Source organism: Gadus morhua, chromosome 13, assembly GCF_902167405.1.
Source record: "Gadus morhua chromosome 13, gadMor3.0, whole genome shotgun sequence".
Lineage (NCBI taxonomy): Eukaryota > Metazoa > Chordata > Actinopteri > Gadiformes > Gadidae > Gadus > Gadus morhua.
The window spans coordinates 751,597-769,282 of NC_044060.1; the positions used below are offsets into that span (position 1 = coordinate 751,597).

Genomic DNA, 17,686 nt, shown 5'->3' on the forward strand with positions numbered 1-17,686 from the left:
TGTGTGTCTGTGTGTGTGTGTGTGTGTGTGTTCGGGGCAGTATGGTGTCATGGTGATTGAAGGTGTGTGTGTTTCAGTCGCAGCTGAGGGGTTGAGGGTCCGACGCTCGATGTGAACATTCTACCCCGGGGCGCCTTTGAGCAGGACGCCCAGAGCCCACAACGGAAGAGACGGAGAGAAAGACACTGAAGCATGTGAAGGAATATAGAACTCTCTCTCTCTCTCTCCCTCTCTCTCTCTCTCTCTCTCTCTCTCTCTCTCTCTCTCTCTCTCTCTTCTCTCCCTCTCTCTCTCTCTCTCTCTCGCTCTCTCTCTCTCTCTCTCTCTCTCTCTCTCTCTCTCTCTCTGTCTCCCTCTCTCTCTCTCCCCCTCTCTCTCTCTCCCCCTCTCTCTCTCTCTCTCTCTCTCTCTCTCCTCTCTCTCTCTCTCTCTCTCTCTCTCTCTCTCTCTCTCTCTCTCTCTCCCTCCCTCCCTCTCTCTCTCTCTCTCTCTTCTTTCTCTCTCTCTCTCTCTCTCTCTCTCTCTCTCTCTCTCTCTCTCTCTCTCTCTCTCTCTCTCTCTCTCTCTCTCTCTCTCTCTCTCCCTCCCTCTCTCTCTCTCTCTCTCTCCCTCTCCCTCTCTTATACATACATGCTCTGTGAGATGATTGGGGTAATGCCCCCCCCTCACTCCGTCTTCCCCGATTGATTTTCCGTGAGCCTCGCTCCACCGTCTGTCTTCTTCGAACACAAAAGGCGTCATGCCACCAGGCCCTTAAGTGCCTCGTTTCTATGGCGATGGGGATGTCCCTGCCCATCAAACCGGGAGACAAAAGGCCCCGCATCTCGTTGAGGAGGGGCTGTCATCCTCACACCAGCCTTAGGGAGTAGGAGACGTGAGGAGGAGTGTGCTGCACCCTTTAATCTCTGACGTGTAAAGGCAGTTCTCTGAGCGCAGTGAACGTGATCGGCACGGGGACTGACGCACTCCGCTCCGGGGACCGTGAGACTCAACACTAAATGTGGAGGAATAAACGCACACTCTTCAGGAATGAAGAGACCATAGAAATGGTCGTTCCTCCGTCTTCCCTGCACTGTTGTGACTGAAATTACAGGAGGGGTGGATTCTGTTGATGTGAATGTCAAAAGTATAGTTTGAAGTGGAATAGGGGATGGTGCCCACGGTGATTCAGTGAAACACAAAGGTTACTTTAAGAGATCCCTTTTTATGTTTTTACATTTCAGTGCACTTCTCTTTAGTTTTGACATGTTTTTACATTTAAACGCCCTTCGTGTTTGACTGATGGTTCGTTGATTTAATTGTGAGTGTGCACTTTTAGACATTTCTCACAGTTGCATTGGCCTGTGAAGGATTTATAAACAACACTGAGCTGAACTGAACCATGTTGGGTGAAGAATGGCTGTGTGGTGCAGCTCAGTTCAAACTAAAATACATGAGAGAGAGGACTTTTTCTTTAGCATTCATTTAGCATTAAATGCTTTTTATCCAGAGAAAGGGTATGTATGGCAAAATGCTAATGTGGACGATAATGCACTCAAATACATTTTGTGAGACTGAAGCCTCGGTGGCTCGGTCCCAAATCGAACTGTCGATTGAAGAATTGGAACGCAGCCCCCTGTTAAATAATTACTTGAGTGCAGAGCTTCTTCTCACAACTTGAAGTAAATAAATCATTCAAGAAATGCCACAGTGACGGCAGACTAAACTTTATAGTATCCACCAGATCATTCAAAATGTCCACATTAACCTACTTATTTTGCAAAGCAGCCCATAGTATTTTAAATCCCAGTAGATTTTCAACTATCCTTTAAAGTGTGTTTCTACCGTCACCGCCACCAGGACCGCGTGGTCCGCCCAGCCCCGCCCACTAAACCAGTCCAACCGACCGCCCTGTGTTCCTCCGTCCTGCAGGTGGCGCTGTGCTCCCAGACCATGGCTCTCTCCCAGTCTAACCGCCCTCTGTCCTCCGTCCTGCAGGTGGCGCTGTGTTCCCAGACCATGGCTCTCTCCCAGTCTAACCGCCCTCTGTCCTCCGTCCTGCAGGTGGCGCTGTGTTCCCAGACCATAGCTCTCTCCCAGTCTAACCGCCCTCTGTCCTCCGTCCTGCAGGTGGCGCTGTGTTCCCAGACCATGGCTCTCTCCCAGTCTAACCGCCCTCTGTCCTCCGTCCTGCAGGTGGCGCTGTGTTCCCAGACCATGGCTCTCTCCCAGTCTAACCGCCCTCTGTCCTCCGTCCTGCAGGTGGCGCTGTGTTCCCAGACCATGGCTCTCTCCTGGAGTCTGCTCCTGGCGCTCCTGCTGGCCGCCGTGGCACTCTCCCGCGGCGCCGAGCCCGGGGCCCCCACCAAGCGGAGGCCGGCCTCGACGGGGGGGGGCGGCAATGCCCTCCAGTACCCGGAGCAGGGGCTCCAGGGGCGGGGGCGCGGGGGGGCCCGCAGAGGCCAGGGGCCCCGCTCCGGGCTGCTGCCCCACCGGCCCCCCCACCCACTGGGCCGGCCCGAGGACGACGGGCCCGGGCTGGAGGGATTGGCCCCCGTCAGGCTGGAGGCGGGGCCGGGGAGGGGGCGGGGCCGGCCGCGCACGGGCGGGAGGAGACCGGCCCACGGCCGGGAGAACCACCCCCTGGGCCCCCGCAAGGGGAGGGGCCACGCCCACGCCCACGGGAAAGGAAACCGGAACGGGAAAGGTGACGGGAACGGGAATGGGAATATGAACGGGAATGGGAACGGGAAGGGGAACGGGAAGGGGAACGGGAAGGGGAACGGGAAGGGGAACCGTAACGGCCACGGGCAGCTGTTGGAGCCCAGGAGGCCGGGCGGCCGGCGGGAGAAGCTGGGAGGAGGGAAAGGTGAGTGGTCACCGTCGGCTCACTCCTCGCCTCACTCCTCGCCTCACTCCTCGCCTCACTCCTCGCCTCACTCCTCGCCTCACCCCTCGCCTCACTCCTCGCCTCACTCCTCGCCTCACTCCTCGCCTCACTCCTCCTCCTGTTGGTTTAACGTTTACATTCCAGATGAGGCCTCACAGCGCTAACCCCCCCCCCCCCCCCCCCCCCCCGTGTCTTTGTTCAGGGCTTCTACCGGAGCCTGCGCTGGGGTCCATCCTGAAGGGGAGGGGTCTTCAGCACAAGGCCGCCGCCTCCTCCTCCCACTCCTCCCACTCCTCCCCCTCCTCCCACTCCTCCCCCTCCTCCCACTCCTCCTCCCCCTCCTCCCACTCCTCCTCCCCCTCCTCCCACTCCTCCCACTCCTCCCACTCCTCCCCCTCCTCCCACTCCTCCTCCCACTCCTCCTCCCCCTCCTCCCACTCCTCCTTCCTCAGCGACTTCCCCCCCGCCCAGCCCCCCTCCTCCGTCACCGCCTTCTACGGCTCCGGCTCCTCCATGGTTACCACGGTGATGAACGAGCATCCGCCAACGCTCCCCCCTGCCTCCACCAAGCCCCAGGTACCCCCCCCCCCCCCCCCACACTAACGAGGGGGTTTGGGTTGCAGCATGCGATGGATACCGCGGCCGGGGGCGGTCTAAAGCCTGGCTCTCCAGACCACAGAACTCCGCTCAACACATACAGTTAACCCGACATTCTGCACGGCCAATATGTTCTACTGCCCTACTGTCACAGGCGCTGGACTCGTGGTGTGAGTGTGTGTGTGTGTGTGTGTGTGTGTGTGTGTGTGTGTGTGTGTGTGTGTGTGTGTGTGTGTGTGTGTGTGTGTGTGTGTGTGTGTGTGTGTGTGTGTGTGTTGGCTATGAGCAGTCACCATAGACAGTGAGGTTCATCTAAATCAATAACATAGAAAACAATATCAAGGCTGAAGGATTTTACCGAGACATGCACACCGGAGAGGGGGAAATACCACACAAAGTAGCACGGAAAATACCGAATACAAAATGCATGAAAACCATCCATGAAGAATGCATTTCTCAATGTTAACTGCTGTTGTGTTGTTACATTTACATTTACCATTAGGGCATTAAATGGCAGAAGCTTTTATTCAAAGCGGCTTACAATAAGTACTTTAGTCAGAAGAAGGAGAAACAGCACTGTATCGCTGTCGGTACAGTAAGGATGTCCTTTAGACATTCCTTCCTTTAGACTTTAACTGAATCCAAAGAGCAGTCAGTCAGTAGAGAGCCAGCTATACAGCAGAGCCCAGTGTTCCCCCTCCTCCTGTTGAGCTGACACCCTGTCTCAGCCTCCTCTCATCTCGGCTGGCTGCGGGCTTCCCTGCTCCAGCACAGACCTCACTAAATCAAGACCCCTTCTCCTGTTTGGAAGAAAAAACTACTGTGCAAGATCTATATCGCCACTGAACCAGAAGCTATCAGTGGTTAAGTAAAGGTTGGTGTGTTTGTAGAGAAACTCAAGCACATTATTTGTTCTCCCTCATTAAGGACTCAGGACCGGTCTCCCTGGAGAGGCCGGGCCTGTATTAATGGGGCCTGGGTCTAAAGGGGAGGTGAGGGGTGGAGGAGGGAGGGGCAGCCAGGGGAGCAGGTCCTGCGTGGGAACGCTTCACTCACTGGGGACTGGGTGCTCCAGGTCCATGAACTGGAGGATATGAGTTCAAATGGAAATTAGTAAGAACAAACACAATGGTACTTGAAAGGGATACTGACCATTAAGTCAGGCGATCTGTGGGGGACATAGTGAGGACTTCAGTGCATTAAGGTCTGTGTGATATGCTCGTATTGTGTTCTGAGCTCTGGATCAGTTATCACAACCACTGCACTGTATCACAGTTGCTCTTGTTAATGTGTGCCTATGGCGTGGATGTACTCCATTAGATATTGCTACAAAGTGGGGACTTGGTGTATTTTGCTTGGTCTGTTTGTTGTGTCCTCTGATGTGTAGACTAGCGTGGTGTTATGTTCGCCCTGTTCGACCGTGTGTGTGTGTGTGTGTGTGTGTGTGTGTGTGTGTGTGTGTGTGTGTGTGTGTGTGTGTGTGTGTGTGTGTGTGTGTGTGTGTGTGTGTGTGTGTGTGTGTGTGTGTGTGTGTGTGTGTGTGTCCTCCGAGCGTCGTCAGATATTGACCGCCTGATTGGAAAAACAAATCTCCGGGGGAGCGGGGAACGCCGACACCGGTGACGCCGCACGGGTTCTTAATTAACGTTCGATCCCTTCGTCGGCGCTAAATGAGCTCGGCTCATTAATGTAACGGATGTTCTCCAACCTTCTGAGGGGCGAGCGAATGAGCACGGTCGATGTTCATGAGCAGCTCAGCTTCGCTCGCGTGTTTTTGATGGATAATTTGTCCGATCTTTCTCGGGTTTTCCCGCGGGGGGCCATTGTGGGGGTTTCCCCGAATGATTTATGTTTTGCGGGGTTGTGATTTTGTTTACTTTGTTTGAGGATGTGGAAGGTTGTGGGTGGCTTTCTTGGATGGAGTTAATTGCTGAAGGTTATGGCTGAGTGGTTCACTACCTAACTAGGTACATCGATTACATTGATTGGTTCGCCAAACTGAGCATTGATATTGCTATAAATGTCTTTGGTAGAACATAAACATTAAATCTGTAGACTTATGAACATCCTTGCTTGTGGATATAACAGTATTTTTCTCTGCCTGCTACATTATTTTTTAACAGCAGCTTTAAGTTAATATTTCAGTGAGGTCAGTACATTTTTACAACAATGAAATAGTTTCCATCAAGGTAGATAGCAGGCAGACATTAAAGCAAACCACACCGAATCGCTGGAGATGCAGTTTTCAGACTTCTTTTGCAAAAGAGAGTCTGAATATTTAATCGGAGCTAAACCACACTTCCATTCTACGGTTGGAGGAACAGTGGTCTGCAGACAGCGGTGTATATACGGTATATTTATTGAGCTTTTGTTCCTCCTCAGAAAGCAGCTCCGGTGAAGGGACAGGGCGAGGTGATGCCCACCCTAGACATGGCGCTGTTCGACTGGACGGACTACGAGGACATGAAGCCAGTGGACTCATGGCCGCCCTCCAGGAAGAAAGGTACCCCCACCTCCCCGGAGATCCCAGGCTGAGCGGAGAATCACAGGGTCAAACTCTCATTTGATTAACATTTAATCATGAGATGTCAACAGCAACAGCATGGCCAGCATCCGATTATACTAAAATACCAATTAGAGTCTATTATATTTTGCGATAAATCAAAAGTAGTGGAGGGTCAATTTTAAAATCTATATCTAATATAACCAGCATGATATTTTAAGAATAGTTTTCAGCCGGTGTTTGATAGTCACATTAGGAAAACTAAAAAAATTGCTTGTATGAATTCATGTCACATGATAATATATTGCTTTGTTAATAGGCTATATTAACCTTTGCATTTAATTCCCAGACCTTTAAATGTGATGGGCCCATCCCTGATACAGAGCACCATCTCTATACTCTAGACCCCATACCCTTCAGTCTGATGACCTCTAGGTTCACGGGGTCAGGGCAGATCAGCTGATGCGATGCTCCTGAAGCTAGCAGACCTTAATCATGTTGCTACGGATACCGTGAAAGAATCTCGCCCCGGGGACCGTTGTCTGACCTTCTCTCCTGTCAATCATCTGCTACCTCGACCCCTCTCCGAACCGGAAAACGATACCTCAATAAACAAACTGTAGACTGTGGCTGTGTGGTGGTCCTCTACCTTCACCCTCGTGTGTAGACTGTGATGTGTGGTGGTCCTCTACCTTCACCCTTGTGTGTAGACTGTGATGTGTGGTGGACCTTCACCCTCGTGTGTAGACTGTGATGTGTGGTGGTCCTCTACCTTCACCCTCGTGTGTAGACTGTGATGTGTGGTGGTCCTCTACCTTCACCCTCGTGTGTAGACTGTGATGTGTGGTGGACCTTCACCCTCGTGTGTAGACTGTGGCTGTGTGGTGGACCTTTACCTTCACCCTCGTGTGTAGACTGTGATGTGTGGTGGACCTTCACCCTTGTGTGTAGACTGTGATGTGTGGTGGACCTTCACCCTCGTGTGTAGACTGTGGCTGTGTGGTGGTCCTCTACCTTCACCCTTGTGTGTAGACTGTGGCTGTGTGGTGGACCTTCACCCTCGTGTGTAGACTGTGATGTGTGGTGGTCCTCTACCTTCACCCTTGTGTGTAGACTGTGGCTGTGTGGTGGTCCTTTACCTTCACCCTCGTGTGTAGACTGTGGCTGTGTGGTGGACCTTTACCTTCATCGTTGTGTCTTTGGTTCTTGTCAGAAAAGAGGCGGAGTAAGAACCTGAGCAGCGGGAACGTGACGGCGGACTCGGACGGCCCTGAGCCATGTGACCACCACCTGGACTGTCTGCCAGGTCAGTGGGAGACGCCCTCAGGAACCTCTAGGGTTCTGTTCTGATACACTGATGGACTGTCGGCCTGCTCAGTGGGAGACGCCCTCAGGAACCTCTAGGGTTCTGTTCTGATACACTGATGGACTGTCGGCCTGCTCAGTGGGAGACGCCCTCAGGAACCTCTAGGGTTCTGTTCTGATACACTGAAGGACTGTCGGCCTGCTCAGTGGGAGACCACCAGGGTCCTATCCTGTCTACACTTAACTTAACAATCAACTGAAAACTGAAATATTGAAACCTATGATGGATGTTGATACACATTCAATATGTTTAGAATCTGTTTATACTTAACGAGACACTTCAAGGTGAGAGGTGGAGCAGGTCAACTGAATACTGCAGCTTAGGATGACCCCAATGTGTCCTCTGACCGGCCCAGGCTCATGCTGTGACCTGCGGCAGCACGAGTGCACCCCCCACAACAGAGGGCTGAACAACAAGTGTTACGACGACTGCATGTGTGAGGAAGGTGAGTCGACAAGTCATCAAGTCCCATGTAAAAAACATGTTATCATACACACATACATTTATTAATGTAGACATAACTCAATGAAGTCCCCTTCATGTACAGTTCATAATATTTCCATAAACCCAGTGGCGTTGATGTATTTTCTATATATATATATTAATATAACAAGAGCATAATGTGCCAGGGCAGCTCTTCTTGGTAATTGCCCCCCGCAAGGTGAGACCGCCACGGCCCGCTGCCTCTCGGGATTTTGCCGCTTCCAAGGCATTTTTTTATTTTAGTCGGCATTACTCCAGAGTTGTGTTGACGAGCGGTCGTTTTTAATGGTCAACTGCGCCCCCGAGGATCTGCTGTCACGAGCAGAACACGCACGTCGGGCGAGCTGGTAACATCTGCTTTTCATTTTCTCCCAGGATTCCGTTGCTACGCCAAATTTCATCGCAAACGCCGCGTCACTCGTCGGAAAGGTCGCTGCGTGGTCCCCGAGTCGGCCAATAGCGAGCAAGGAGCCTTCATCACGATCTGAGGAGCTGGAGGAACACCAAGGGGAGGGGGGGGGAGTATGGGGAACCCCACCCAGAGAGACATCAGCAGACATCTCCAGTGGCACAGCACCTTAAAGATGGCAGCTTTAAGGTGTACTTTAAGCCTGTATTCCATTGATAATAGATCATTTAAAAACATGTATTTGGTTCTGGTCATTTCAGATTTTCAGCAGTTTCATCCAATCTCCTCTTTGTCAAAACGAAGTGGTCCTACCACAGTGGTCTTTTGTTTTAAGAGTTCGGAGTTCAGCCCCTATCCAACACCTTTTTCTACTTCCCTTGTGCCGTTTACATTGTGCCAAGTAGGGATGCACTGATAGGCCGATATCAGCCACGTTGTACATAGGCCAGAGTGTAGCAGTCGGCAGCAGTATCCCATGTTTTTGTGTTATCTCGTGAAAAAATCCATAATATTTCGTCCCATGCGACTTTGTATGAGGATAACGACCGCTGTCGAAGTCGGGGAAAAGGTCAATCGATTTCGGTATTGTGACCGGTCGATAAGAACTTGATGCAGCCCCAGAGGTGAATCCCTGTTTTATTCAGCCCACCCACAGAAAGGAGGAGAATCCATTCAGTACTTTATCATGGTTCCGGAACAGCTTACACGGGCCTTATGCTGCATTCACTCCGTATGGAAGATATCGAGGACATGTCTGGAATAATTCCCGTTGCTCCGACTTGATAGCGATCCCAATCACGCAGATGGGACAGTTCGGAAGTAGGGATGTGACATTGAAGATGTGTTAAATGTGTAAAAAAATAAATTCCTTGGGTGAAGGGGGGGGGGGGGGGGGGGGGTGTCTTTGGGCTTTGATGATTTTCCATGTTTGTTAATAATATGAGCAATCTATCAAATTAACAATAAACAAAATAAAAAAAACACGATAAATCTAAAAAAAAAACTAGGCTTGCGACCTCGGGAATCTTTTATTTGGTCCGATCAGGTCTTCCCCGGGTCAGAGATATCAGTTCTGTCCCAAAGTTCCCAATGCTCAGATATAGAATAATAATAAAACTCAGAGAGGGAAGTGAACTATTTTTATCGCTCGGATATTATGCTGGTTATTACAGTTACTCCACACGTCCGGACAGACCATTAGTCCTCTTGGTTCAGGCACTTGTTGGGTGGGGAACTGAATGGGAACGCTTAGTGAATAAGGCCTACTGTTATCTTTCTTCGAAACCTGACTCATCTGGTGGCACTACTGTGTTCTGTAAGCCTACTGTACATATGAATGGCTTTAATCACTCAATTTATAAGGTAATGTTTCTTGTTTATTGAATGTACTTACTTTACGTTAGAATGCAAAAGTTTGCCTGTTTGTTTGTTTTTTGCTTGACTTTATTTTATATCTCCTAATATATACTTTGTTTATACTGGGGACTCCTCATGTTTTCAGTTCAAACTTTTTACCCATGATTAAAACTGAAATAGGATAAACCTATTCTCCACTCTTTACTTCACCATGCGTGACAGGTCAATTTTTTACATATTTACATATTTCCAACTATGAATTCATCTTTTGCATTTGGTGTCAGCACGCCTTCACAAACTAGAATTATCTGGCTAACCCAACCATCCTGTAGAAAGGTTTTTCATCCAAGACACTAAGTGTTGCCGTCAGTAACGCATAATGCATTTGTTGGCAATAAACATCTAACCCTAAGCTATCGCCATCAATATTTGATCAAGAAGAGAAACGCAACGTTGCCATTTTTCTTGCCGGCCTGCGTCCTCCGTCTTCAAGATTCACAGCCAGGGGAGAACCGCAGTAGCGGTAATAGTGATGTATATATTGTGAATATTTACCTCGGAGAGCGAGAGTGAGAGACGCTCCACTATCTTGTTCTCCTGTGAATCCTGGGCCAGCAGCCAGCCGAGTGATAGATTACACCCAGAATAGTTGTCACGTCTCTCTCCGACAGAGCCAGGAAACACCTCCTGGAGACCAGCGGGAGGAGCGACCGGCGCTCCCCGCGCCAAGGAGCCCGTCTCCGGCAGAGTTTTGGACATGTGTGCGTGGGCTCAGGGGACGAGAACAATAGGAGGGAGAGATGAATGGGGAACTGATGGAATAAGTATTAAAAGACCTGGCTGATATATCGGCCGACTATCTCTGTGTTGGGTTCAGGGACCTTCCTCAGCGTTTTAAAACCACTCCTTTAAGTTATAATCCGGTAACATCAATGTAGTGTCCTGTAGCCTAAAGCAAAGCACAACTACTGTTTATCCCCTGTTTAATGGTGCTCTCGAGATGCTTTAAATAAAAAGAGTCCACATAATGTCATAGGTCTACATATTAAAAATATATAAAACAAGAGTCTATAAGAATAACTTAAATGACCAATTATCGAGAAGAAGTCTGTCAATATCGGAGAGGTTTGGCAGGTTCGACACATTGGAGGCTTTAAGGGCCTCATGTCCTGTGCAAGCAAACAATCCCCAAAGCTTTGCCTTTCCCCCGTCTCTCTGGATCGCCACATCTCAAATGAAGAGACATCTGTCCCCGCCAAACCAAATCTCAGTACCACTGTCAAAAAGTAGTATTTCCACTTTAATCAGGAGGAAATGGTACACGTTGTGCCCAGTCACATGGGAGACCGGGCCTTCAAGGTTACGGTGGAATGGAAAAGGGGGCTGTTATATCAGTAATACGAGGAGCATATTAACAGGCTATCTCTGGAGATACATGAGAGGGAGCAGATAAGAGGTGTATGCTAAACCCCACTCTAGAGGGAGTACATAAAATAGACACCTATTGTATATATTATACTGTAAGGGAGCATAATATCTCCGACCTAATGGCTTTGGCAAAAACATACCCACATTATTTTGTGTCGCAAATTAAACACCAACATGGATTGGTTTCTATTCCTTTTCGATGACAACTTTTAAAAAACGAACCACAAAAGTCATTGAAAAGATGAGAAGTCGATAAAACGAAGAGCGATGGAGATCCGTTGTACAGAACACCGATGTGGTGGTGGAGGTGGGGGCTGGAGATCCGCTGAACACGGAGGTGGGGGTGGAGGTGTGGTGGGGGGTGGAGATCTACGGAAGACGGAGTTGGTGGAGGTGGTGGAGGGCCGGGGGCGTGTGATCGTCACGTGGAAGCAGTCAGGCTTGTGTCACATGGTTTGGTTTGCCAGGCTCATCCGAAAGCCTTGAAGTTTCAAAGAATTGGGAGTCGGGTTTGCATTGCAGATTTGTTCATAAACCCTTAAAAAGGAAAACCTTTTAGTGGTGATCGAGGTCGATTTGGTATCTTTATTCATATAATGGAAATTCCCGCGATCAATCTTAAGGTAAGTGTGTTTGTTTGCGTCCGGCTGTGCAGCAAGGTGTTCCCGATCATTACCAGACTACTCATGTTTACCCTTGTTATTGGTCTGTTGTCTGCAACCGCTAGATTACTGCAGCTAGATCAATTCTACTTCAACTTTTTAAATTGATGAGTTGGCTGATCTGGGGGTAGTTTCCATAAGATCACAATCGCAAATGTCCATTTAGTCAAACAATGTTTAAAATGTTAAAAAATAATAATAATGAATTGGATAGATGGGCATATTGGCTATAATTAGCCTATATTGTCCGTTAACCCTTGACAGTAACATAATAATATATTAGAACCAGCAAGAATGGCCACACACTGGTCAGTAAATGGTGAACTTTATGTCCAATTAGCCTGACTTGTTGTAAATGTTCTTTTGATTAGACCTTATTGTGTTTTTCCAAATACAGGCCATAATACTGGTCCACTGGCTGCTGACGTTATGGTGAGTGAGTATAAGCAGGCGAATGCCAAAAGCTTTTTTCTCCTCATTTTCCTCTCGCTGGACGGGACCCTAACGTGGGCTCCTCCCGGTGGGATGTGCCCGAGCGGACGGTACGGTGACCCGGTTGTTCCCTCTGCTAGGGGCTGTATGAACGGGCTGCCCGACTCCTTCGCCTGGGGGAACTTCAGTGTGCTGGCCGTGGGCCTCTGGGCGGTGGGCCAACGGGACTCTGTGGACGCGGTGCTGATGGTGAGTCTGCTGTCCCCCCCCTCAGCCCTGAGCTGTGAGCCTCGTGTGATGACGGTACTGGGGTTTAGTGGCTAACCCGATCTCCTGTGTTTAATCGTCAGTAGGCCTACGTGACATTAATTTTTTCACTTCCACCAAAGGTCTCTCGTTAGCCGCTTACACAATTGAAGAGTGTGTGTCTGTGCAATTGATGAGTCATGCAAAGATGAAGTAGAAGTAGTTACTACACATCGACCAAATACTATCATGTTCTTCAAAGTCAAGAGGGAAAGCTCACAATTGTTATTCTTTGTATCTTTACTTCTTCTTTCTGTCTGTATTCTCAGAGTGATGGGTAGTTTTCAAAACAAAACCCCCAAACATAAGTCTTTCTTTATTGTGCCCCCCCGCCCCTGTCCCCGCCCCTGTCCCCGCCCCTGTCCCTGACCCTGACCCTGTCCCTGTCCCTGTCCATCCCTGACCCCGTCCCTGACCCTGTCCCTGACCCTGTCCCTGCCCGTCCCTGACCCCGTCCCCGTCCCTGTCCCTGACCCTGTCCCTGACCCTGTCCCTGTCCCTGTCCCTGACCCCGTCCCTGACCCCGTCCCCGTCCCTGTCCCTGACCCTGTCCCTGTCCCTGACCCTGTCCCTGTCCCTGTCCCCGTCCCCGTCCCTGACCCCGTCCCTGTCCCCGTCCCTGTCCCTGTCCCTGACCCTGTCCCTGACCCTGACCCTGTCCCTGTCCCTGTCCCTGTCCCTGACCCTGTCCCTGTCCCTGTCCCTGACCCTGTCCCTGTCCCTGTCCCTGACCCTGTCCCTGACCCTGACCCTGTCCCTGTCCCTGACCCTGTCCCGTTCCCTGTCCCTGTAGCTGCTCATCGGCCTCAGCCTGACCATCCTGACGGACATCGTCCACTTCGGGGTGTACTACCCGCTGATGGAGTCCCTGACCAACAGCAGCGACGCCTTCCGCTTCAGCGCCAGCATGGCCATCCTCAGCCTGCTCCTGAAGCCCGTCTCCTGCTTCTTCGTGTACCAGATGTACCGCGAGCGCGGCGGAGACTACAACCTCCACTTCGGTGAGTAGCAGAGGGAGGAGGGGCCTTTATACATGACCTCCATCGTGGTTATTAGTACGGGAAATGGCTCGGTGTCTCCATTACATTTATGGAATTTAATATATCGGATGGTGTGTGTGTGTGTGTGTGTGTGTGTGTGTGTGTGTGTGTGTGTGTGTGTGTGTGTGTGTGTGTGTGTGTGTGTGTGTGTGTGTGTGTGTGTGTGTGTGTGTGTGTGTGTGTGAGCAGCCTCACCTGGCCTGAGTCAGTCTGACTGCACTCTGGGGCGGGCTGGGGTTACACACCTGTTGTACGTTGAGCGATCAACAGGTTAAACCCTCCGCACGCTCAGGGAGATCTTGAGTGTGTGTGGATGATGGCTGGTTGAGGCGGCCATCATCTACACACACACACACTCCACAAATATACACACCTGAGTATAACCATCTGCTCTAATAGCATCAATCCCCTTTTAGCAGCGATGCTACATCCAGGAGAAAACCTCCTATGTCCACACAGACCTCAGGGCTGCAGCACTCCGGTGTTCGTAGTGACCAATCAGCACACAGCAGCGAGCTGGAGCCGGGGCCTGATGCATGCGCCCCCGTCCCGTCCAGGTCGCCCTCAGCGGGGGGGTTGGGGGGCATGAGGAGGAGGGCCGTGAGCTCCGCCCCTCTGGAGCCCAGCGGGGGGGGGGGGGTGGAGGGGCATGAGGAGGAGGGCCGTGAGCTCCGCCCCTCTGAAGCCCAGCGGGGGTCGTGTTCTCTAATGTTCGGGGGGGGGGGGGGGGGGGGGGGGGGGGGGCACGCGGCCGTGAGCTAATTGAGTTCCAGTGAGTCTCGTTAGGCGCCGGCCGAGCCCCGCTGATGCAGATGTGCGTGCGGAGCGAGCGGCGTGACGCGGTCATGTGCTTCTCATCTGGACGGATTAAAGGAGCAGCAGGACGTGCTGCGCTGAAGAGTGTTCTGGCACCGCGCTAACGGCGCCGGATCACTGGAACATGGCGGCGGTGCTTTGACTTAAGTTATGCGTCATTACAAATTACGGTTAATGAACCGTGGGTTAGGTGAGGGATAATGTATAGAACGCCGGTCATTATCGAGAAAATAATCCCCGACAGGGCGAACACGACACCGACGCGCAGCGGAGGTGTCTTGTTCGCCATGAAGGGGCTTATTTTTCGATAATGACCGGCGAAGTTCTATACATTATCCCGCTTATTACACGGCTACTTCCCAAAACGAAACAATTTATTTACAATGTATTTGTTACCAGCATTCATAGTGTTGATCAGCAGAGAAATAGTCCCCCCAAGACGTTGACGTCGTCGCTTAGCAACCGACAGCGCTTGGGTTGATACATATCCCGCTTATTACATTGACAAGTTACCGGACTACGTGCGGCGTGATGCCAAAGGCCAAAAGTCCTTTTGTTTACCTTGACAGCGGTCATTATTCATCCTTTGCCAATGAATTATCAAAAAATAATTGACCGCCGGAAGTTGTGAAGTGCCCATGCAAGTGAACGGAACGTTGAAAAGACCCGTATGATAATAGGACATATCTCCTTTCTGGCTGATGTGTAATTGTGAGGAGAGAACATATCGCCTGCAGCAGATGGTTCAGTTTATAGTTGAGCACTGTGTGCGGTGATGAGGTATTGGCTGTGATAATGAATCACCTGATAACGTCTAATGTACACCTGGTACACCATTAACCTGCCCCCCATGGGTGCTGCAGGACGTCCGTTCTGCTGTCCATCCATCACTCTGTGTGGGGGGGTGATGGTGGGAAGCTATTTGTCAATCAGTCCAGAGCCGTTTCCGTCAGAGGTTTGATCGACCGTCACCTCTGTGTACGTCATTACCGTCTCCGTATGATGACGATGGTATATCGACCGTCCCTCCGGTTATTTATGCATTTGTTTAACTGAATGCCGCTCTCTTGTGGCCGGGGCGTGGCCATCCATCCATCCGACTGACTTTTATTCTTCCTTAGCTTCAGCGCGCGTTAGTCTTTTTAATTGCAGTCTGATTGCTGAGCTGAAGCCCCACTGGGTCCCCAACGGAGACAACAAGGCCATTAGGTTTCCTGGGTGTGATTTAGTTTGTTCATCTGTACACCGCACGCTGGGCCTTGATTAGTAGTAGCCTAGTTACGGGTATCTGAATAACCGGTCTGAACGCAGAGACTGTCCTTCGACCGCCATGCATCAGATCCTCGGCCCGCTGGTTTGTATTCGAAGCGCTGAGCGACTTGGCGTCGTGATCTCTGCCGCCGCTGGCCCCTTGGTCCTCTCGTGGACAGAGCAGCTCACCTGAGGCTCGCGTCTGTTTGTTTCATCAACATGTTCAGATCCCCTCTCGGCTTTACTGTGGCGCTGTGGGGCCGGGGCTGGGGTGGCATGCAGAGCAGGCGCTCTCCGCGTCCCAGAGCTGTCCGCCCTGTTGTTTATGTGTCCAATCATCTTGTCTCATGTCGCTCTGTCCCCCTCCCCCCCTTCTCTTCTCCTTCTTCACTTCACTCATATCCTCCGTTCCTCTCCTGTTCATCCCTTGTTCACCTCTCTTCTGTCATCTTCCCTCGTCTGTTCTCTCTGCTGTCTTCTCCTCTCTCCTCTCTCCCCGTCTCTCCTCTCCTCTATTCTCTCCTCTCCTCCTGTCCCCCTCTCTCCTCTCCCCTCTCTCCTCTCCTCCGTCCCCCTCTCTCCTCTCCCCCTCTCTCCTCTCCTCCTCTGTCCCTCTCTCTCCTCTCCTCCCCTCTCTCCTCTCCTCCGTCCCCCTCTCTCCTCTCCTCCTGTCCCCCTCTCTCCTCTCTCCTCCTCCTCTCCTCCTCTCCTCCCCTCTCTCCTCTCCTCCCCTCTCTCCTCTCCTCCCCTCTCTCCTCTCCTCCATCCCCCTCTCTCCTCTCCTCCCCTCTCTCCTCTCCTCCCCTCTCTCCTCTCCCCCTCTGTCCCTTTCTCCTCTCCTCCCCTCTCTCCTCTCCCCCTCTGTCCCTCTCTCCTCTCCTCCCCTCTCTCCTCTCCTCCTGTCCCCCTCTCTCCTCTCCTCCCCTCTCTCCTCTCCTCCTGTACCCCTCTCCTCTTCCCTGATCCCTGTCCCAGACCTGGAGACGTCGGGGGAGAGCCGTTGTACCACAGACAGCGCTGACACCACCTATTTTGGCCGGCAGTACTGACCTCTCCCCCTTCCTCCCCCCACCCCAGCCCCCCACCATCTCCAAACAGGAAGTGAGATCATGTAGTGGACGGCTCTGATCTGTTTCTCTTTCTTTCCTCGGTATCTGTCTGTGTCTCTTTCACTTCCCCGTCTACCGTTTTTATTTTGTACATTTGTGTCATTTTTGTGTTTCCCAGCCGTCACTGCTGTATGTTCGCTGTCTCAGATGTGTGCTTGTATTGATTAACATGTGTCTCTATGTTTTCATTTCTATAAATTATTAATCCTACTTCCCTCAAGACTCAGTCTTCGTACTTTGTGTTGATTTAAAACGTGACGGGACACATGCTGAGCGAGATCAAATGATAGAGACGGAGAAATAGTGTGACATGGATTCAGACAATCTGTCTGTATATGTCACTCTTTAAAGACATAAGTTACGTTTTAAATATGCCTTCATGTTGTTTTTGCCAGAATATTACAGCTTTTAAATAATCGTCTTAGCAGATCTTTGTATATTTTGGTGTTGGAACAAATTGTGAAAGCAATCATTTAAAGAGCTGTGTTGTTTGACAAATCCAGAAGCTGACCTTGCCTGTGAATTGAATAAAAGTGTCATTCCTCAATAACACGCGGGCTATAAATAAGAGCATGATTTGATGCAGGGAGCATGGCGGGGTATGGGCTGTGCGCCGCGAGCAGCAGTATGTATTCCTTTGTAGTTCACAGGCTTTAAGTTCTCCACATTCTGGCCGTGACTGGCCAGGGATCCTCTGAGGTTTATTATTCTATGTACGAGGTTCTCTTGGCCCAGAGGCCGAGGGCAGCGTGGGCTCCAGGATGAATGATGTCCATGATGTTTACAGCCTTCCCAACGCTCCGGCATAAATCATGGTGGCCTGAGCCATGGTGCCGGCGCCCCGTGTTCGGGGTTTGTGTGTTTATAGTCCAGGTTCCTGCGGGTTCTGCAGTAGTGGTGGACCAGCACACTGCGGGAGACCAGGAGGTAAAGACGGCTTTACTTTGGAGATGCACGGACACTTTTATTTAACACGCGTTTGAAAAACGACCACTCTTGATGACGATGCGTTGTTGTGATGACATCATCAAAGATGGTTGGTTGATGGGTGATGTGTTT

At 51.0% G+C, this 17,686-nt stretch overlaps 2 protein-coding genes across 2 annotated transcripts in view; both read left to right on the forward strand.

Moving 5' to 3' along the window:
* The window catches only part of draxina (dorsal inhibitory axon guidance protein a), a 16,572-nt gene extending 6,577 nt beyond the window's left edge, over positions 1 to 9,995 (forward strand). Inside the window, exons 2-8 of the mRNA XM_030374665.1 lie at positions 2,242 to 2,848; positions 3,072 to 3,208; positions 3,290 to 3,445; positions 5,849 to 5,969; positions 7,183 to 7,275; positions 7,691 to 7,780; positions 8,194 to 9,995. Coding sequence (XP_030230525.1) covers positions 2,263 to 2,848; positions 3,072 to 3,208; positions 3,290 to 3,445; positions 5,849 to 5,969; positions 7,183 to 7,275; positions 7,691 to 7,780; positions 8,194 to 8,306 — 1,296 coding nt within the window. The 5' untranslated portion in view covers positions 2,242 to 2,262 and the 3' untranslated portion in view covers positions 8,307 to 9,995. The remainder of the gene's footprint in view (positions 1 to 2,241; positions 2,849 to 3,071; positions 3,209 to 3,289; positions 3,446 to 5,848; positions 5,970 to 7,182; positions 7,276 to 7,690; positions 7,781 to 8,193) is intronic.
* A 1,430-nt stretch (positions 9,996 to 11,425) lies between these two features.
* agtrap (angiotensin II receptor-associated protein) lies at positions 11,426 to 17,179 on the forward strand. The gene is made up of 5 exons (XM_030375553.1): positions 11,426 to 11,634; positions 12,071 to 12,105; positions 12,246 to 12,354; positions 13,205 to 13,412; positions 16,494 to 17,179. Exons 1-5 carry the CDS (start codon positions 11,608 to 11,610, stop codon positions 16,565 to 16,567), a joined length of 453 nt encoding a protein of 150 aa, XP_030231413.1. The 5' UTR covers positions 11,426 to 11,607; the 3' UTR covers positions 16,568 to 17,179.
* Positions 17,180 to 17,686: the final 507 nt, after the last annotated feature.

Excerpts from the sequence above, each read along its gene's own strand:
- agtrap (XM_030375553.1), top strand. The coding sequence starts at position 11,608 with ATGGAAATTCCCGCGATCAATCTTAAG. Across the intron at positions 12,355-13,204 it reads CTGTGGACGCGGTGCTGATG|CTGCTCATCGGCCTCAGCCT; the intron begins GTGAGTCTGCTG and ends CTGTCCCTGTAG. Across the intron at positions 13,413-16,493 it reads AGACTACAACCTCCACTTCG|ACCTGGAGACGTCGGGGGAG; the intron begins GTGAGTAGCAGA and ends TCCCTGTCCCAG.